This window comes from Oncorhynchus mykiss, chromosome 8 (assembly GCF_057628025.1).
Source record: "Oncorhynchus mykiss isolate SJ-2025 chromosome 8, ASM5762802v1, whole genome shotgun sequence".
Classification (NCBI taxonomy): Eukaryota; Metazoa; Chordata; class Actinopteri; order Salmoniformes; family Salmonidae; genus Oncorhynchus; species Oncorhynchus mykiss.
The window spans coordinates 20098459-20118899 of NC_143029.1; the positions used below are offsets into that span (position 1 = coordinate 20098459).

At 42.3% G+C, this 20441-nt stretch overlaps 1 protein-coding gene and 1 long non-coding RNA gene across 3 annotated transcripts in view; one reads left to right on the forward strand and one right to left on the reverse strand.

Annotated features, from left to right (window-relative positions):
• Positions 1–839: 839 nt before the first annotated feature.
• Positions 840–2907, forward strand: LOC110529551 (uncharacterized). Its single transcript, XR_002474406.3, has 3 exons — positions 840–1094; positions 1755–1827; positions 1934–2907. It is a non-coding gene; the product is annotated as an uncharacterized LOC110529551 (long non-coding RNA).
• The window catches only part of LOC110529550 (rho GTPase-activating protein 18), a 42246-nt gene continuing 24017 nt past the window's right edge, over positions 2213–20441 (reverse strand). The window contains exons 2-16 of one of the 2 annotated variants that reach the window (XM_090242786.1): positions 18006–18208; positions 17759–17799; positions 15526–15749; positions 15111–15171; positions 13238–13404; positions 10103–10268; positions 9367–9458; positions 9088–9165; positions 8690–8849; positions 8237–8319; positions 7930–8136; positions 7673–7819; positions 7076–7203; positions 6689–6744; positions 2213–4637 (exon numbers count right to left, since the gene is read on the reverse strand). In XM_090242786.1, coding sequence (XP_090098912.1) covers positions 4543–4637; positions 6689–6744; positions 7076–7203; positions 7673–7819; positions 7930–8136; positions 8237–8319; positions 8690–8849; positions 9088–9165; positions 9367–9458; positions 10103–10268; positions 13238–13404; positions 15111–15171; positions 15526–15749; positions 17759–17783 — 1689 coding nt within the window. In that variant the 5' untranslated portion in view covers positions 17784–17799; positions 18006–18208 and the 3' untranslated portion in view covers positions 2213–4542. The remainder of the gene's footprint in view (positions 4638–6688; positions 6745–7075; positions 7204–7672; positions 7820–7929; positions 8137–8236; positions 8320–8689; positions 8850–9087; positions 9166–9366; positions 9459–10102; positions 10269–13237; positions 13405–15110; positions 15172–15525; positions 15750–17758; positions 17800–18005; positions 18209–20441) is intronic. The other variant, XM_021611809.3, reaches the window with a different exon arrangement.

The window sequence follows — 20441 nt, forward strand, 5'->3', positions numbered from 1 at the left end:
GATCCTTGGGGGGCAGCATTATGCCACCTGGACACAAGTCGGGTTCTGATCAACCTCGGCTGGGTTGAAAAACATATTTCAACCAGGCAGGTGCGACACGAAAGTCACAAATAGCGATATAAAAAATGCCTTACCTTTGATGATCTTCTTCTGTTGGCACTCCAAAAGGTCCCAGTTACATCACAAATTCGATAATGTCATTCTTTATATCCATAAAAACTCAGTTTAGCTGGCGGGCTTCAGTCAATAACACACCTAGTTTCCCTCCATCAAAATGCATACAAAATGAATTCCAAACGTTACTAATACATTTTTCCAAACAAGTCAAACAACATTTACAATCAAACCTTAGGTACCCTAATATGTAAATAAACAATCAAATTTAAGACAGAGAATCGTTAGTCTTTCCCGGAGAAAAATTCCAAAGAACGCGCTCTCTTCCACGCACGCGCTTGGAAACACTACAGCCAAAATGGGAGCCACCTAGAAAAACTACAATTTCCGGCTCATTTGTCCAAAAACCAGCCTGAAACTCTTTCTAAAGACTGTTGACATCTAGTGGAAGCCCTAGGAACTGCAATCTGGGAGTACTTGGCCTTATAATAAAAGTGATAGTCATTGAAAATAGTGGTAGGCCCAATAATTTTGTTGTTGGGATGGTTTGTCCTCAGGGTTTCGCCTGCCATATCAGTTCTGTTATACTCACAGACATAATTTTAACCGTTTTAGAAACTTTAGAGTGTTTTCTCATGTATATGCATATCCTAGCTTCTGGGCCTGAGTAACAGGCAGTTTACTTTGGGCACGCTTTTCATCCGGTCGTCAAAATACTGCCCCCTACCCAAGAGAGTTTAAGGAAGTGAGATTATAGTGAGAGTGTACCACTACATCCCAGTGTAGAAGTAGAACTGATTCATCCATCCTGTGCTGCTCTGCATCGGTTGTCATAATGAGGGCTCTGTTCAGACTGACCCAGGAAAGAGTCCTCTCCTTGGGGCAGAGAGAGAGGAGAACCATCCTGGAGCTCTACGGCAGCTCCACTCCAGCTCAGCACTGGTGTACAGACAGCGTGGACATCACCATGACCCAGTCAGGTAAGGTATGATATCTTAACTGTGTGTGGCGTCGAGCTGGAGCGCACATGATAACATAGCTCAAAGTGAGAACAACTCTCTCTCTCGATCTCTCTCTTGAGCACTCTCTTTCTCTACCTCTCTCGACCTCTGAATGCTCAGCTATGAAAAGCCAATTGATTTTACTCCTGAGGTGTTGAACTGTTGACAATGCTGGTCATCTTTGAACGTCTTGAAGAAGGATCTGGCCTAAATAGCCATGTACTCTTATAATCTCCACCAGGCATTATCTCAAACTGCTTGTTGTATTTGTGTTGTGGACATCATTGTGTGGCAATGTTTAGGTGGGGTTCTGTTTAAAGATACACGGAGGACAGAGGCAGTCAGGTCGATACAGACAGCTCAAGAATTGTGCTTATATATGCAGGAAAAAAATACATAGAATTTTGAACAATTATTATGTCTCTAGACTGCAAGAAAAAGATGTTTGAATTCAACATTCTCTAATGTACTTTGCTCCCTCGGATGTTTGCACATGACCCCCCCAGGCAGAGTTCACATTTGTTTTCGTGTTCAACGTAATCTCAAATGATTCACAAATTGTCCTGTAAATTGTAGACTAAATGTAACCTTGCTTACAGTATACCCTTGACATTTCTGTTTTCTTTGGCTCTCCAACAGAAATGTCTTCTTTTTAAGAACATCACATTACAAGTATTCTGGATGACACCGTGGAAAAGGAACAACAGTAAAGGTCAGCATGCTGCACAAAGCTCACTCCAACCCACAAGTGCACACATTTTCTTTTGACTTTCAAAATATGAAATGTGGCGTCATGTCTCTCTGTGTGTCCCCTGCAGATGTGAGGCGGCTGCAGGCCATGGTGACCTCTGTGTTTGGCCTAGTAAAGTCTAGCCAGCACCAGCCACCTCAGTTTGTCCAAGTCCCCTTCCACCACTACAGCCAAGCCCTCCAGGCCACTGTACAGGCCCATCAAAGGAAACATGGACTACTCATGTAGGCACAAGCAAAACAGAACACAATATTCTCCTTTGGGAAAAATGTGTTCCCTTTGATTTTCTATTATTGTTGTTTTTAATGTATTTTATTGTGTATACATGAGAACATTACACACTAAATAGGAGCAATTACACATTTATTTACAAAAAGTTTAGTGGTCATTTCAGAAGCAGTATAACACAGTATACAACATCAAATGGAACATCTTTCAAGTCATATTCACAGTGTCAAGAACAACATAAGGGCAGGTAGAGTGTATAAAATACAGTACATATCTGAAATAATGTTATTCATGTTTTCTAAATTGAAATGATCGGACATACATTGCATTATTCAAAACTGATCCCTCCATCGAAAGTACCTTTTGAGAACTACACATGTTAATGTTATTAGGAAGCGACCTGGAATGCTAGCTTAGGACCACAGCTTGAGAACCGGTTCTACCCAACACATCTTCATATGAACACAATTTTAGCTAGCAGGGTTGAGGTCAATTCCATTTAAATTCTAGTCAATTAAGAAAGTAAACCAAATTCCAATCCCAATTTTTCCCAATTGAAAAGCATTGAAGAGAATTGGAATGTCAGGGTACTTCTTGAATTGACTGAAACTGAAATAGAATAGAATTGACCCTGGTAGTTTGGGGAGGCCTGTATGCTACGTTTTAGTTATCTTACAATGGAGAATAAGCTGCAGAGTAAAGAAAATCCTATTAGTGTTTAAATTATGTCTTAAATGTCTATGATTGAATGTAAAAACATTGTCGCTGTCATTTTTAGAACAATCCATTACAATATACTGTTTCCTCAACTGTTGTTTTCTTGGTTTGGGGCATTTACTGTATTGATCAATACCACCACAGATTATAGTTCAGTGGCTCTCCTCAACTCCTCAAGCTCTTGGCAGTTGGACTTCCAGTAGCATACATGTCAATCAGGGGAGTGATTTATCCCAAACAGTAAGTACCCTGTACACATGTGGACCTAACACACCACAGGGCATACATTTCAGAGGAAGAGCCCTCATCTACTTAAACTGTATTCTAAACTACAGCACCAAAGGACAACAACTTTAACACTTCTGTAATACCTGTCCTGCTGGCTCCAGTGGTCAGCCTTAACGTTACCTCTGTCCGTTATCCTTTAAAGGCCCAGTGCACTCAAAAACGTGATTTTCCTATGTTGTATATACACTCACTGGACAGTTTATTAGGTACAACACCCCGTTTACAAAGATGCATCGCACCAATAGACAATTAGACACGTGGCCGTGGCTTGCTATATAAAGCAGGCAGAAAGTAATTGAGGCGTTCAATTGAACGTTAGGATGGGAAAAATTTGTGAGCTAAGGGACTTTGAGCATGGTATGATCATCGGTGTCAGGCACACCGATTCCAGTATCTCAGAAATGGCCGGCCTCCTGGGCTTTTCACGCACGACAGTGTCTATGGATTACCAAGAATGATGCGAAAAAACATCCAGTCAGCGGCAGTCCTATGGGCGAAAACAGCTTGTTGATGAGAGAGGAGAATGGAGAAGGAGAATGGCAAGAATCGCGCAAGCAGGCGGGCCACAAATAGGCAAATAACAGCGCAGTACAACAGTGGTGTGCAGAACGCCATCTCGGAACTCACAACTCGTCAATCATTGTCACGGATGGGCTATTGCAGCAGACGACCACATCAGGTTCCACGCCTATCAGCTAAAAACATAAAAGTGGTTTCAGTGGACAATTGAGGAGTGGAAAAACATTGCCTGCTCTGACGAATCCCGGTTCTGGTTGCATCATGCTGATGGCAGAATCAGCATTTAGCATTAGCAGCATAAGTCCATGGACCAATCCTGTCTGGTGTCAACGGTACAGGCTGGTGCCGGTGGTGTAATGGTGTGGTGAATGTTTTCCTGGCACACATTAGGACCCATGATACCAATTGAGCAATGTTTGAACGCCACACTTTGTAGAAACCACGCCACAAAGAATTCAGGCTTTTCTGGAAGCAAAGGGGGGTCCTTCCAGGTACTAGATGGGTGTACCTAATAAACTGGACAGTGAATGTATATTTCCACACTATGAGGTTGGAAAAAGTCTGTCAAATTGTAAAAATTATGATAATGCCCGTTTGAAAAGACCGCCTGAAATTTCAGCCTGTTTCAGTGGGATGAAGTGAGGCCTGTCTAGCGACCTCTGCCAATAACGGCTAGTTATCAGGTTACATATCCCTCCCATTAGGCTCGTGCAATCAGGCCCCTCACTCAGACCCGACAGTCCTATCAAAATTCATGCTTGAGAAATTGCCCTTTGCAAATAAGCTATTTTTGTTTCATTTTTACCCTTTTAATAGAAAACAATCACAGTAAGTTACTTTATTTGTGACCCGGAAATTATTTGATATTGAGATAAAAATGGATGCATTGGACCTTTAAGACATGGCTGGCAGGGTGTGAGTATCCTATCTCTGGATGATCCACTTGATGACCCACTTTGCACTGGGGTTCAGCTCCAACAGGTCTTTCATATAGGTATCCTCATCCAGACAGCGCTCCTCTGTTCAGGAACAACACACAGCAAAGAACTAATCAGGTACTGTCTGACATATTGGGAAGGTGACGCTTTGAATATGGTCTGAGTCTACTGTAGGATGTTGTCATATCTATAAAAAAAAAATGTAAGTACCAGTCAATAGTTTGGACACACCTACTAATTCCAGGATTTCTTTATTTTGTTATTTTCTGCATTGCAGAATAATAGTGAAGACATCAAAACTATGAAATAACACATATGGAATCGTGTTAAACAAGTCAAAATATATTTAACATTTGAGATTCTTCAAAGTAGCCACCCTTTGCCCTGATGACAGCTTTGCACGCTCTTGGCATTCTCTCAACCAAGTTCATGAGGTAGTCAACTGGAATGCATTTCAATTAACAGGTGTGCCTTGTTAAAAGTTAATTTGTGGAATTTCTTTCCTTCTTAATGCGTTTTAAGCCAATTAGTTGTGTTGTGACAAGGTAGGGGTGGTATACAGATAGCCATTTTTGGTAAAAGACCAAGTCCATATTCTGGCAAGAACAGCTGAAATAAGCAAAGAGAAATGACAGTCCATCATTACTTGAAGGACAGTCATTTCAGAAAATGTCAAGAACTTTGAACGTTTCTTCAAGTGCAGTTGCAGACGCATCTCAACATCAACTGTTCAGAGGAGACTGCGTGAATCAGGCATTCATGGTCGAATTGCTGCAAAGAAACCACTACTAAAGGACACCAACACGAAGAAGAGACTTGCTTGGGTCAAGAAACACAAGCAATGGACATTAGACCGGTGGAAATCTTGTTCCAACCTCCATGTATGTGTGAGAAGCACAGCGGGTGAACGGATGATCTCCGCATGTGTGGTTCCCACCGTGAAGCATGGAGGAGGAGGTGTGATGGTGTGTGGGTGCTTTGCTGGTGACACTGTGTGATTTATTTATAGTTCAAGGCACACTTAAACAGCATGGCTACAACAGCTGTCTGCAGTGATATGCCATCCCATCTGGTTTGAGCTTCGTGGGACTATCATTTGTTTTTCAACAGGACAATGACCCAATACACCTCCAGGCTGTGTAAGGGCTATTTGACCAAGAAGGAGAGTGGTGGAGTGCTGCATCAGATGACCTGGCCTCCAGAAACACCCGAGCTCAACCCAATTGAGATGGTTTGGGATGAGTTGGACCGCAGAGTGAAGAAAAAGCAGCCAACAAGTGCTCAGCATATGTGGGAACTCCTTCAAGACTGTTGGAAAAGCATTCCAGGTGAAGCTGGTTGAGAGAATGCCAAGAGTGTGCAAAGCTGTCATCAAGGCAAAGGGTGGCTACTTTGAATAATCTAATATATCAAATACATTTTGATTTGTTTAGCACTTTTTTGGTTACTACATGATTCCATAGTTTTGATGTCTTCACTACTATTCTACAATGTAGAAAATAATAAAAATAAAGAAAACCCCATGAATGAGTCCAAACTTTTGACTGGAACTGTATATTAATGCCACAGAATACATAGTGCACAAAACATTAGGAACACCTTCCTAATATTGAGTTGCGCCCCCTTTTGCCCTCAGAACAGCTTCAATTCATCGGGGCAGGGACTCTACAACGTGTCAAAAAAGTTCCACAGGGATGCTGGTCCACGTTGACTCTAATGCTTCCCATAGTTGTCTCAAGTTGGCTGGATGTCCTTTGGGTGGTAGACCATTCTTGATACACACAGGAAACTGTTGAGCGGGGAAAATCCAGCAGCGTTGCAGTTCTTGACACAAACCTGTGCGTCTGGCACCTACTACCATACCCCATTCAAAAGGCACTTAAATATTTTGTCTTTCCCATTCATCCCTGAATGGCACACATACTCAATCCATGTCACAATTGTCTACAAGCTTAAAAATCCTTCTTTAACCGGTCTCCTCCCCTTAATATACACAGATTGAAGTGGATTTAACAAGTGACATCAACAAGGGATCATATCTTTCACCTGGGTTCACCTGGTCAGTCTGTACACTCAGTGTATTTGAGATGGTTTGTGTGTTGAATGACTGCACACCACCATGGAATACTTACTGATATTGCCCCCTATTTCATAAAGGCACAGGTCTTCTCTCTTCACAGACACAGAGCTAGAACACACAGATGACATAGTCAGGGATAAATAAAAACCTATGTTACAAATATAGAGTGACATTCCAATACAATGTCAGAGCTATGACATTTTAGTTTTATGTAACAGATGTGGGGAAATCTGAGCCATGCCATGCAGTGTCACTCAACTGAGTTGGAGCAGAAATAACAGTCTCCATAGGCTGCTCAGTTATACCACACACAGGGTGTAAATGTCTCTGTACTGTAATTTAGCTGGACTCAAAATGCAATCCTTTGGTGTATGACGGGCTTGACAGTAGTTCCTCGGGGAGGACATGGACAGTGGAGAGGGAGGGGTGTTGGTCTCACCTCTTCTGGCTGAGGAAGTGACTGAGGACGTCAGACGCCTGCAGCTCTTCAGTCAACTGGACAGCCATGGAGACCTTAGAGAACTGAGGGGCCTGGACCCTGATGACGCCCTGAGAACTACTGTCCGCCTAAGGATAGACAACAGACACGTTTCCGCTAACCATCATAATAGTGTACAAACTATAGTGTAGCTACTGTACTTCATACTACACCAATACAAACTGTACAGCAGCTATATTCTTGTACAACATATCAAGCGTTTCTAGAAAATTGCACTTCAATATCAATATACTTTGAAGGTATTCAAATTCTATGCTAAATTATACAATTTCGTCATAAATCCATATTCTTCATTATTAAGTAATTTTTCAAACAAAAACATTACAGTTCTACATATGTCCACTAGGCGTCACAGGGGAGCCATTCCCTTTTAACTCAGTTGAACCAGGAAGTGCAGAAGGCATTTGAGTTGAGTCATTCACATATTATCCTCTTGATTCACTCAGGAGCATGGGTGTTCCCTCAGCCATAACTGCTTTTCAGTTACCATACACAGGTGCTAGACAGACGGCCTCCTTTGTTTTCTGCTGCTCTCACCTCTGAGGGGGGTTTCTCCTGTTTTTCGGGTTTCTCTCGGTCATAAGCAATCTTCTTTAAGAGTTTCCTCATGGCACGCTCTTTGCTAATTTTCTTCTGGTTCTCCGTGTTTTGTTTCCTGACTTGGTTCATTATGAATTTAGGAATCTGAAGTGAAAAATTTATAATAACATTACAAATATGATACCAAAGTGTAATTTCAACTACAGTAGGCCTCTAAAGTATCTATGTCAAAAAGGTAGAAGACTGGAGCGTACCGTCCAGAGTAGGTTTTGGTATCGGATGAGCAGTCGGACGATGTTGGCGGTCTCTGTGGCCATGGATAATTCCTGCTGCATACTGATCTTGTTGCGGAAGCCTTTAAACATGAATATGTTTGGAGCCATCACCACGGCAACGTTGTTCAAGGTCATCTTGTTCTGCTCTTTGTGGTCTATGACCCTCTGAAGGAACTCCATCAGCGCCTGAAACCATCATAAGATACATTATATTGTGTCCAACAGACACCATGAGTCTACACTGTATTGGCTAGAAAACTAGCACAGAGAAAGCAGTTCTATCTACCTTCAGTACATCACGGCTGGACTCTGGAAGTAGCAGAACCACTAAGTTGAGAGCCTGCAGCTGTTGCGTCTTAGTGGGTAGTTCTGTAAGGCAAGCAATTAAATCACATCCACAATGAATTGGTTTACTAACCCATAGCTCAACATATGATAAAACTCAATGTGAATCAAGCTACATTTGTGAACGACTATACCACAGGAGGTTGGGGGCACCTTAATTGGGGAAAACGGGCTCGTGGTAATTGCTGGAGCGGAATTAGTTGGTATGGTATCAAATACATCCAACATGCAGGTGTTTGATACCATTCTATTTGTGCCATTCCGGCTATTATTATGAGCCGTTCTTCTCTCAGACGCCTCCTGTGGAGTATACATATAGTGCACCATTGTGAGAAAGTGTGTAGCATAAGGAAAGTCTGGTGCATAATGTAGTGCAGCATATAATGGGACTGACTGAGCACTGCCATGAAAGCAATGAGGTACTCCACAGTGAGCAGTGGGTGGGGCAGCTCCCTGATGAAGAGCTTGAGCAGGCTGGCTGCATCGTGCTGCTTCAGACTCTCCCATGAGAACAGGCCCTCATAGAACTTCCCCTCCAGCTCCACATGCACCGCCTGCCAACAGGACACATATGTTAATATACACACATACATTGTAGGCTTCATCACATAGGCCTACAGTACAACACTCATCATAAATTCCACACAGTCTGTCACCACACCAGCCCCTCCGTTAGCCAAATGTTCATTTCTCTATTGCTACATTATGCTGATTTTACAGCATGCAAATCCTTGCCCAGACATCGTATAGGCATAAACCATAAACCATCTATCAACAATGATGAACAATGACCTTGACTCTTGTGGCTGATCCGGGTATCCGTAGAAGCCACTCTGTGTCCAGACCTTCCTCCTCTATGTGAAAGATCAGCTGGAAACAATAGGACACTCTTATAAGCTTTAACCACCAAATCAACAGCACACATGAGAATACCATCACCACTACAGCAAACTGCAGAGATTTCTACTTCAGGGCACACATTTAGACATACCGTAGGATTAAAGTGAACCGGGATCAGATTACAGTGCACCAGGATCCCTAACTGTGTTACTGAGAGGTTGTGCTGCTCACCCTCTGCAGTATGATTGGCACCTTGGTCCCTGGCTGTCTCCTCTGGTCCTGCTCCAATAGGGTGGCCAGGGGAACTCCAAACAGGCCAGACTCTAGAACACAGACACAACAAACATAATTTCCTCAGAGCTTCCTGAGACTAAGGGGGCTTTCACACCAAATTGGTTTGTAGTGTTTTTTCCAAACCCTGGCGTGTTTTCCCCCTTAGTTCGGTTCGTTTGGACAGGTGTGAACACTCTATCCGCACTCGGGAGCACACTAAACAATACACCATGGTTCGCTCAAAAAGGGTGGTCCATTCGTACCATGGTGTGTTTCGCTACAGGTGGGAACACAGTCCGGACCAAATACAGGGAAAGAACCACTTGAATGCGAGCATTGGATTAAATAACTTCAAATACCTGAAACATTATGTGAGTAGCAGAGCATTTATGATTATTGTGCCGTTTCCTCCCATATGTTGTACTAGGCCTATGAAGTTTGATAATCGTAGATGGATTTAACGTGAGCATTTTTCTCCAATAAACAAATTACCTGCATGAACACATGTTTAGGCATTTTAGTTTGTTTGACATTTGGCAATGTGAAACCAACCAAATGAAAAAATGTAACAAATAATTAAACTCTGATTCGAACTATAGCTCAAAATGGGATAGTTAATGGGATAGTTATTAGGGCACTTAGATATACTGTTATATAGTACTTCCATGCTAACAGTTGTAGCATACTGGCTCACCTTTGACCTTGAGTTTGACTGCTTTGTGGGCCTTGAGGTCGATGCCTGCCGTGTCAAACAGAGCGGTCATCTCTATCAGTACCAGGCGGTGCACCTTCTTCATATCCTGAGGGGACAGGTCCCCCATCTTGGTCAGCCCAGTCTTGTCTCTGCTTAGCTTGAAGTTCTGTCACACAGAGAAGACAGAAGCAGAAGTTAACATAGGCAAGTTAGCAAACCCGACATAATTTGAGTATCTGTGGTTATACTTTAATGTCACCACCAGGTGTCCCTAGAGCAAGAGACAAATGCACAAGTAGGCTAGAATAGTTTGGACTGTGAAATGTATTAGACAAAAAGTACTCAAAAGGTTCTGATTGATCATCTGTGCAAACGGCAGCATTCAATGTCATATAAAACTTACACTAGTACACAAGCAGGGGGGGGATATAAGAAACAAGACATAAGAAAGCTCAGGATTTGTGTTGTTGTTGTTGTTGACATTTCTTTGGGCAAAAAACTACTTCCATAGTTCCATTCATTTTTTAAACCAATACCGATTTACATTCAGACGATTCCCGTGACGCCTGTGAGGGTAGTAGAACAAACGGAGAACACTGTCGTGTTCCTGAGAGTTCATTCGTTTGAAGCCCTAACGGTTCGGATGCTACAGACAGAAGTTGGCACAGACTTCAGATGAGGCCCCTGGGGCCCATGGGAGTCATGGGCAAAACGGAGAACACCATCGTGTTCGTGAGTCTCCTCTTTCCATACAGTGGTCATATTAGTTGGGATGCTACATTAGTTTTCGTGAGAGGAACGATTTTCAGGATGTCTCTTGATCTGGCAAACACCGCTGTAGTAGCTCTGCCACTTTCTACCGCGGATGCGTAAGGCCAACATACTATGCCTTCAGGAAGTATTTTTCCACATTTTGTTGTGCTACATCCTGAATTTAAAATATATATTTTTTGTCACTGGCCTACACACAATACCCTATAATGTTAAAGTGCAATTATGTTTTGTTCAGAAATGTTTACAAATTAATAAACTAATTATAAATTACATAAATTAAAAATTTATAAAAAATGAAAATAAATATCTTGAGTCAATCCTTTTTGTTATGACAATCTTAAATAAGTTCAGGAGTAAACATTCGCTTAACAAGTCACAGAATGAGTTGCATGGACTCATTCTGTGTGTAATAATAGTGCTTAACATGATTTTTGAATAACTACCTCTTCTCTGTCCCCCACATATACAATTTTCTGTAAGGTCCCTCAGTCGAGCAGTGAATTTCAAACACAGATTTAACCACAAAGACCAGGGAGGTTTTGCAATGCCACAAAAAGAAGGGCACCTATTGGCAGATAAAATAAATAGACACTGACTATCCCTTTGAGCATGGTGAAGTTATTAATTACACTTTGGATGGTGTATCAATACAAAGTGTTATGTTTGGGGAAAATCCAATAAATCACATGAATATCTTCATATCTTCAAGCATAGTGGTGGCTGCGTCATGTTATGGGTATGCTTGTAATCATTAAGGATTGGGGAGTTTCAGGATTAAAAAAAACAGAATGTAGTAAGCACCGGCAAAATCCCAGAGGAAAACCTGGTTCAGTCTGCTTTCCACCAGACACTGGGAGATTAATTTACCTTTCAGCAGGACAATAACCTAAAACACAAGGCCAAATCTACACAAGTTGTTTACTAAGAAGACAGTGAATGTTTCTCTGAGTGGCTGAGTTACAGTTTTGACATAAATCTACTTGAAAATCTATGGCAAGACCTGAAAGTGGTTGTCTAGCAATGATCAACAACCATTTGATAGAGCTTGAAGAATTTTGAAAAGAATAATCAGCAAATGTTGCACAATCCATGTGTGGAAAGCTCTTAGAGTGTAATCAATGCCAAAAGTGTTTCTACAAATTATTGACTCAGGGGTGTGAATACTTATGTAAATGAGATATTTATGTATTTCATTTTCAATAAATGTAATTTTTGAATATAAACTTGTTTTCACTTTGTGATTATGGGGTACTGTGTGTAGATAAATCTATTTCAGGCTGTATACAACAAAATGTGAAATAAATCAAGGAGTATGAATACTTTCTGATGGCACTGTAGGCGAATGCGGTGGATTGAGACGCAGCCCATACAAAAAAATGTATATCTCTAGTTTAAACAGACGGATTTCAACGGGAATTGTTTATTATGTTAATTATACTGAACAAAAATATAAATGCAACATGCAACAACTTCAAAGATTTTTCTGAGTTACATTTTAGTTCATATGAGTTAATGAGGAAATCAGTCAATTGAAATAAATAAATTAGGCCCTAATCTATGGATTTCACGTGACTAGGAATACAGAAATGCATCTGTTGGTCACAGATACCTTTTAAAAAAGTAACCTAATAATGGGCCTCAGGATCTCGTCACGGTATTTTTGTGCATTCAAATTGCCACTCGATAAAATGCAATTGTGTTTGTTGTCCGTAGCTAATGCCTGCCCATACTATAACCCTGCCACCACCATGGGGCACTCTGTTCACAACGTTGAGATCAACAAACCACACGCCCACATGATGCCACACACATGGTCTGCGGTTGTGAGGGCGGTTGGACGTATTGTCAAATTCTCTAAAACGACGTTGGAGATGGCTTTTTTTAGAGAAATTAACATTAAATTATCTGGCAAAAGCTCTGGTGGACATTCCTGCAGTCAGCACGCCAATTGCACACTCCCTCAACTTGAGACATCTTTGGCATTGTGTTGTGTGACAAAACTGCACATTTTAGAGTGGCCTTTTATTGTCCCCATTACAGGATGCACCGGTGTAATGATCATGCTGTTTAATCAGGTTATTGATATGCCACACCTGTCAGGTGGATGGATTGTCTTGGCAAAGGAGAAATGCTCACTAACAGGGATCTAAACAAATGTGTGCACAAAATATGAGAGAAATAAGATTTTTGTGCATACAGAACATTTCTGGTATCTTTTATTTCAGCTCATGAAACATGGGACCAACACTTTACATGTTGTGTGTATATTTTTGACGAGTGACACTTCCTGTTTTGACATGTAAACTTTACTCCAGCTGAGAGGCTCAGTCAATCTGTGTGGTGGTGTTAATGTTTACTCACAGGTAGCTTATCGTCTGTGTCCGTCAGAGCCTCACTGCTGGCCTTTGAGTCCACCTTATAGATGAGGGCCTGATCAGAGAAGGACAGCTCTAGGTTGATGTCAGTCTCAGGTTCAGACACACTCTGCTCAGAAGGGCCAGCCCCATTCCCCTGCCCCACCACCTGACCTGTACACACACGCACACGCACACACACACACACACACACACACACACCAGTGTGAATCTGAGCCATGGACATGCCAAACGTTGTCAATAAGCTAGATTGAATTCACTATTGATAAGACTTAAAAATAGTAATTAATTATAATATAATTTGAATCAAAATGAAACAACAACTTGTTTTAATATATACTATGTCAAAATACCGTTACAGGCACCATAATTGCTCCCCGTGGGCATATCATATTAAGGTAGACTATGGAGGCTTTTACGAACATCCAAATGAATAACGAGTGCAGGCTAAAATAATGATAAAAAGGGGAGGTCCGCTCACTGTTTTGCTGCTTCCATTTATTTCCAAGCAGTCTTATTTCAACCCTTTATTGTTATGCTGCTATTTGGCGAATGCATTTGGCAGGACAAAAAAACAGCCTTCATTGAGGGGAGGCTATAACTGGTTTTTAATCAAATGAAAAACAAGCCATCTGTTTTTAAAAACAACAACATTTCTAAATAGGATGGGGTCAAGAAGCATGATATCATAAATCACATCACTTGTTCCATGGCACTGTGGCAACACGTAGGCCTAAATGTCTTTACGCATTACATTTGTACGTCTTTACAAAATACTACGCTCCTGTCAATTGTATCGTTGCCTATGTGCGAGGCACATTCTCAAAATAATCTGCCGTTGTTATGGCATTATAGGACTGAATAGCTTGGAGGATCACGTCTTTGGTAATCGGATGAGGGGTACTCTTTGAAAATGGGGAAGGATAGCCTACTTGAACAAGCAAAGTGAAGTATTCAGGTATGTGAATTGTGAATCATGAAAAAGCACGAGGGCAAAAACCTCCAAAATATTTCAAGGCACTCTCAGTAGACCATTTAAGACCCCTTTACTCAAAACTTGGCTAATGGAGTGGCAGGTAGCCTAGTTAGACCGTTGGGTCAGTAACCGAAAGGTCTCTGGTTCGAATACCCGGAACCGACAAGGACAAAAATCTGTCTATGTGTCCTTGGGCAAGGCATTTAACCTTCATTTGCTCCGAACAACTATGACTGACCCCGTAAAACAACACATTTCACAGCACCTATCTGGTGTATGTAACAATAAAACATATTAAAAAGATGCACCTATGTGAAACCATCCTTGATTAAAGGGATATTTTGGGATTTTGGCAATGAGTCCCTTTATCTACCCCCCAGGGTCAGGTGAACTTGTGGATGACTGGACGTCTATGAGTATCTACTAGCATGCTAGCAGATACCCATAGACTTCCAATCACTGTGCAAATTCTAGTTAGCATTGGCTAGTGAAAATACCTCTAAATGGTATCCACGAGTTCATCTGACTCTGGGGAATTAGATAAAGGGCATTATTGCCTCATAAACGAAATGGGGGGGAAAGCAATCGTTTTTTTATGTTTCGAAAAATACGAGATTCACCAGCATAAAAGGCACACCTCTCTTTCAATGGGCACTGAGAGTCACGGCAGGACAGGCTGCGCTGCCTCTCTCAAAATCAATGCCATTATCAACTGCGTTACCGTTAAGACCTGCTTTTTGGGGGTCTTAAAACTTCCCTTTAGTGCTGCATGAAATTTTCACTTTTGCGCTTGATTTTAAGGACACACCTCAAATGTTGCCAGTGTGCCAGTTTTTACATGATGAAATTGACCCTTGCGCCTACTAGAACTTGTGGTACATACCATCTGTCGTAATATTCATTTTTCTGTTTTCACTTCTCTCTGTTGACTTTGCTTCATCCTCCTGCAACATAATACAGAACAAAAACAGGCTCTCATCAGAATTCAATATAGCTTATTTTGCACAATTAATGAATCAAACAAGTTTATGTAACTGCTGATATTGTAGAAAGTCGATATGTTTCTATTACCAATTGTGAACAGACTAAAGACAAGACTCTCATTAGGACAAGATATCCAGTTACCTATTACCTCACATTCTGGTGTCCATTAACCGACAATCTCCATGTGATTAGTAATGATGTTAACTGACTGTGGTACACAAGTCAATGGGTTCTTTCTGCAGTGAAGCATCTCAGGCATGACTGAGTTCTAAAACCAGGTTTGTGCGTGTTAACAGGACTTGTGGTAGGCTGACCTTTGACTCCAGTGTGCCTGGGAGTTTGAAGATGTCTCTGACGTCAGGTATGTGGTGCTGCTTGTTCCTCTTCCTGATGGTTTCAAAACGTTTCTCCACGGCGGCAGCCTGTGTGCGCGTCAGTGTGAACAACAGCCCCATCATGTCCTCGGGGTCCGACGCCGACTCGTCAAACAGAGTGGCCAGCCCTGCCTCAGTCAGCCATGCCTTCTCCTGTTCCCCCTCTACAGACAGACAGATGCACAAGTTCAGTTAGGTTGAGTCATATCCGTTGATGATACACCAAAAGAGCTGTAGGTCTAGGTCTAAAGACTGTAATTCTAGGTCTAAAGACTGAATAATAAAGATACAAACTAATTCATAGATTATTTCTGTATAATTACCATTATATTATGCAATTTCTATGTACCGAGGAGTGGGAATAGAAACAGGGAAGGATGTCTCACTCCTAACCCCTTACTCCCAAACTTTTTTGTCCCACGACCCCATTTTGATCAAAAAATTATCGCAACCCATGTGGACCATGTGTAATTAACAGCCAATGATAATTTGATAATTTGTGTGTGGGGGGGGGGGGGCTATGACAATCAATTGAAAAAACATTCTAACAGTATTTCTGATTGTCTTCAACTCACCATCACATACTTTTAATGTGGGGCTAATTTGTCTGACGTAATGTGTCTTATCTCACCACCACTAATGAAATAGTTGTGCTTGATGACGGTTTTGTTGGAGCTTCTCAAAGTCAGGGGGCGCGGTCGACAGTAATCACGTCATCTCTGCGTTCACATTCAACCCGGATCGACATTTGGTTTTAACGCAGAGCACTGAAACCAGCTTCACACAGATATGAGCTGGCGAAGGGTACCATGAGTTTTAATCCTAAACGGGAGACAGCAGGATATTCCCTTTGAGTCAGGAACCAAAATTCTTCTGTAGTGACACGTGAATGTGTTGTCTGCAGCATTCGGTCACATGACAGCTCGATCAGCTGTTCGACTTCACTTAACGGCATGTCAACTGAACCATTCAAACGGATTGGGAAGTAAGTCCCAAAGTGCTCTTCCAAGCGTTGGAGGTGAGCAGTGTTGACTAGTGTGGGACACTTACTGATGCTGTTAGAAACATGCACAGCTGAGGGAAGGTTGCATGGTTCGCTTTCGAAAAACACTCTCTCCAATAAGAATTCTTTCCTCTGAATCCACTGATCATCTGTAGAACGTTTTTGTATTTCCCCTGCATGCTTGCGTTCAGTTCGTTCCCAAATACTGTATGTCTGTTACATAGGCAAGGAGACATTTCATTTTCATTACATCCATTGTGAATGATAGTTCCTCTCTCAATGCAAAAAATCCCCCAACATTAATTGCGAACAAAGGTAAATCCATGGGCATCTCAGCCCTCACAGCTAACGTCCATTTGGAGATCATAAACTGGGGATTTTGAGTCGTTCAGTCAGAGTTTCCTCTTGATTGCTAGCAATAGCATCAATTATTTGTTTAACAATGTTATCTGACAAAGGTATTGATGTGTTTGTGTGCCTCTGTCACCCCACACATTGTTTTCACCATATCAATTGCGGCCAGTAATATCAAAGTCTCTGCAATAGTGTGTGGTTTCATAGTGTAACAGGCCTAGCCATTCTCCGTGGGAATAGTTCAAGTGCAACGGTCAAGTGCAGCATTTTCCTATGATCTAAGAGCGCTCTCTGGTTGAATTTAATAATTTTAATTTAGATTTTGAAGGTTAACCACATTCCAATGATTTTGAGATAGACTATATTATAATAATTTTTGGGGGGTTGTTGTTTTTCAGAATTTTGGGAATTCTCTCGCGACCCAATTTACATATCAGGTGACCCTTAGTTTGGGAACCGCTGCCTTAACCGGTCATACACCAACACTCTTGATATAAGAAATAACAGAAGGAAGTTCCTACGTTTCTTGCTTCAGACAAAACAATGCATTTCGACTTTATAAACAAACTTCTGCAGGGCTTTTTATAGGCATTTCCTGACCCTGTAGGATCAAGCCAGGCTATTGTATTTTGTGGATGAAAGAAATGAGTTATCATTATGTCATTGGAACGGACCAGTATGTACTGCATGTGCTCTACTAAAAGAATCCTTTCAGACAGTGATCTAGGTAAATCACAGTCATATACTGTACCATAGAAATAGAATGAATTCATTATATTTCTAATGTACATAGTACATACTCACTGGCAGACTTACCGTTAGGTAGAAGAGGCAATTGCATCAAGTGGCCTCGTAAGCTGGGCATAATGAAAAAATATGTATTTATTATTATTTCTCCGCTAAAGCCCCCCTTGCTCAGCTCATCACTCTCATTCGATCTTGTTTCAGCAGGTTGGTCTAAAATGTTACTTTGAAGCAGCAGGGCATATAGTCCTTCCACTATAACAACCCCATCTCATCTCTACTTCAATTGACACTCCTGCTATAGTGTAGAGCTCCATACCATCAGGCAACTTCAGCTGCACCACCTCCTGTGGCTCTGCATCCCCCTTTCCCTCGCCGCTAAGGGTGATGTTCTCCACCTCTGTCCAGTATTCATCCATTAACAGCTCGTCCAGCTCGTCCCGGGAGTTATAGCAGTGGTATGGGGGCTTTCCTGAGGCATTTTTGAGCCGGCTCTGGACACTGTAGAGGCCTGTCCTGCGACTGAGGAAGAAAGAGGGACAAAGTACGAGGACTAGTTCAGTGTGAATTTTATTAGGGTTTAAGTGAGTTATAAATACTACAAGCCATACCATACAACAATGTGTTGAATTTCCAATCTGAACTCGGTAAATATTTTTTAATTGCAACTCTGTGAATGCTGTGTTGTCGTCACATATGGTTGTATTTTCCGCATAGAAGTTAGTTTAGCATGAACGTGAAGGGTTAACTAATTTCAGTAATTCAATGCAGAACTGTTTTCCTCTGACCGAGTCACACTAAAACAAGGAGTTCTGTGCACCCCTGCTGTTACCTGCTGTTAGCTGCTGTTAGCTGCTTGTTAGCTGCTTGTTAGCTGGCCCAGGACCAGCCCCTATATTGACCTATTACAAAATGCCAAGTTAGTAGTTTAAAGCTGTAATCCATACTGGTGAAACAGCCACATCCGTTTGAGATATTAAAACAACTAAGTTACAGCAAACAACGAACACAGTTTTTTTTTAATTGCACATGCAATAAGCATTTCACTGTTGTATTCGGCGCACGTGACAAATAAACTTTGATTTGATTTGAACTGCATGTAGTTTTATTTCATATATATCTATATATTTTTTAAATAACAACGACCGTGGGGCAGACAGTGGCGCTAATTTGCACTAATGCGGATTCCATCTTTAAGGTGATACAGCCCGACAGGATGCTCTCGATTGTGCATCTGTAGAAGTTTGTGAGTGCTCTTGGAGACAAGCCTCCTGAGGTTGAAGAGGCGCTGCGGCGCCTTCTTCACAACGCTGTCTGTGTGGGTGGACCAATTCAGTTTGTCTGTGATGTGTACGCCGAGTAACTTAAAACTTACTACCCTCTCCACTACTGTCCCGTCGATGTGGATAGGGGGGTGCTCCATCTACTGTTTTCTGAAGTCCACGATCATCTCCTTTGTTTTGTTGACGTTGAGTGTGAGGTTATTTTCCTGACACCACACTCCCGAGGGCCCTCACCTCCTCCCTGTAGGCCGTCTCGTCGTTGTTGGTAATCAAGCCTACCGCTGTAGTGTCGTCCGCAAACTTGATGATTGAGTTGGAGGCGTGGATGGCCACGCAGTCGTGGATGAACAGGGAGTACAGGAGAGGGCTCAGAACGCACCCTTGTGAGGCCCCAATGTTGAGGATCAGCGGGATGGAGATGTTGTTACCTACCCTCACCACCTGGGGGCGGCCCGTCAGGAAGTCCAGTACCCAGTTGCACAGGGCAGGGTCGAGACCCAGGGTCTCGAGCTTGATGACGAGTTTGGAGGGTACTATGGTGTTAAATGCTGAGCTGTAGTCGATGAACAGCATTCTCACATAGGTATTCCTCTTGTCCAGATGGGTTAGGGCAGTGTGCAGTGTGGTTGAGATTGCGTCATCTGTGGACCTATTGGGGCGGTAAGCAAATTGGAGTGGGTCTAGGGTGTCAGGTAGGGTGGAGGTGATATGGTCCTTGACTAGTCTCTCAAAGCACTTCATGATGACGGAAGTTAGTGCTACGGGGCGGAAGTCGTTTAACTTAGTTACCTTACCTTAGCTTTCTTGGGAACAGGAACAATGGTGGCCCTCTTGAAGCATGTGGGAACAGCAGACTGGGAAAAGGATTGATTGAATATGTCCGTAAACACACCAGCCAGCTGGTCCGCGCATGCCCTGAGGACGCGGCTGGGGATGCCGTCTGGGCCTGTAGCCCTGCGAGGGTTAACACGTTTAAATGTTTTACTCACGTCGGCTGCAGTGAAGGAGTGTCCAAAAGTTTTGGTAGCGGGCCGTGTCAGTGGCACTGTATTGTCCTCAAAGCGAGCAAAGAAGTTATTTAGTCTGTCTGGGAGCAAGACATCCTGGTCTGCGACGGGGCTGGTTTTCTTTTTGTAATCCGTGATTGACTGTAGACCCTGCCACATACCTCTTGTGTCTGAGCCGTTGAATTACTTTGTCTCTATACTGACGCTTAGCTTGTTTGATTGCCTTGCGGAGGGAATATCTACACTGTTTGTATTCGGTCATGTTTCAGGTCACCTTGCCCTGGTTAAAATCAGTTGTTCGCGCTTTCAGTTTTGCGCGAATGCTGCCATCAATCCACGGTTTCTGGTTTGGGAATGTTTTAATAGACGCTGTGGGTACGACATCGCCGGTGCACTTTTTAATAAACTCGCTCACCAAATCAGCGTATTCGTCAATGTTGTTGTTGGACGCAATGCGGAACATAT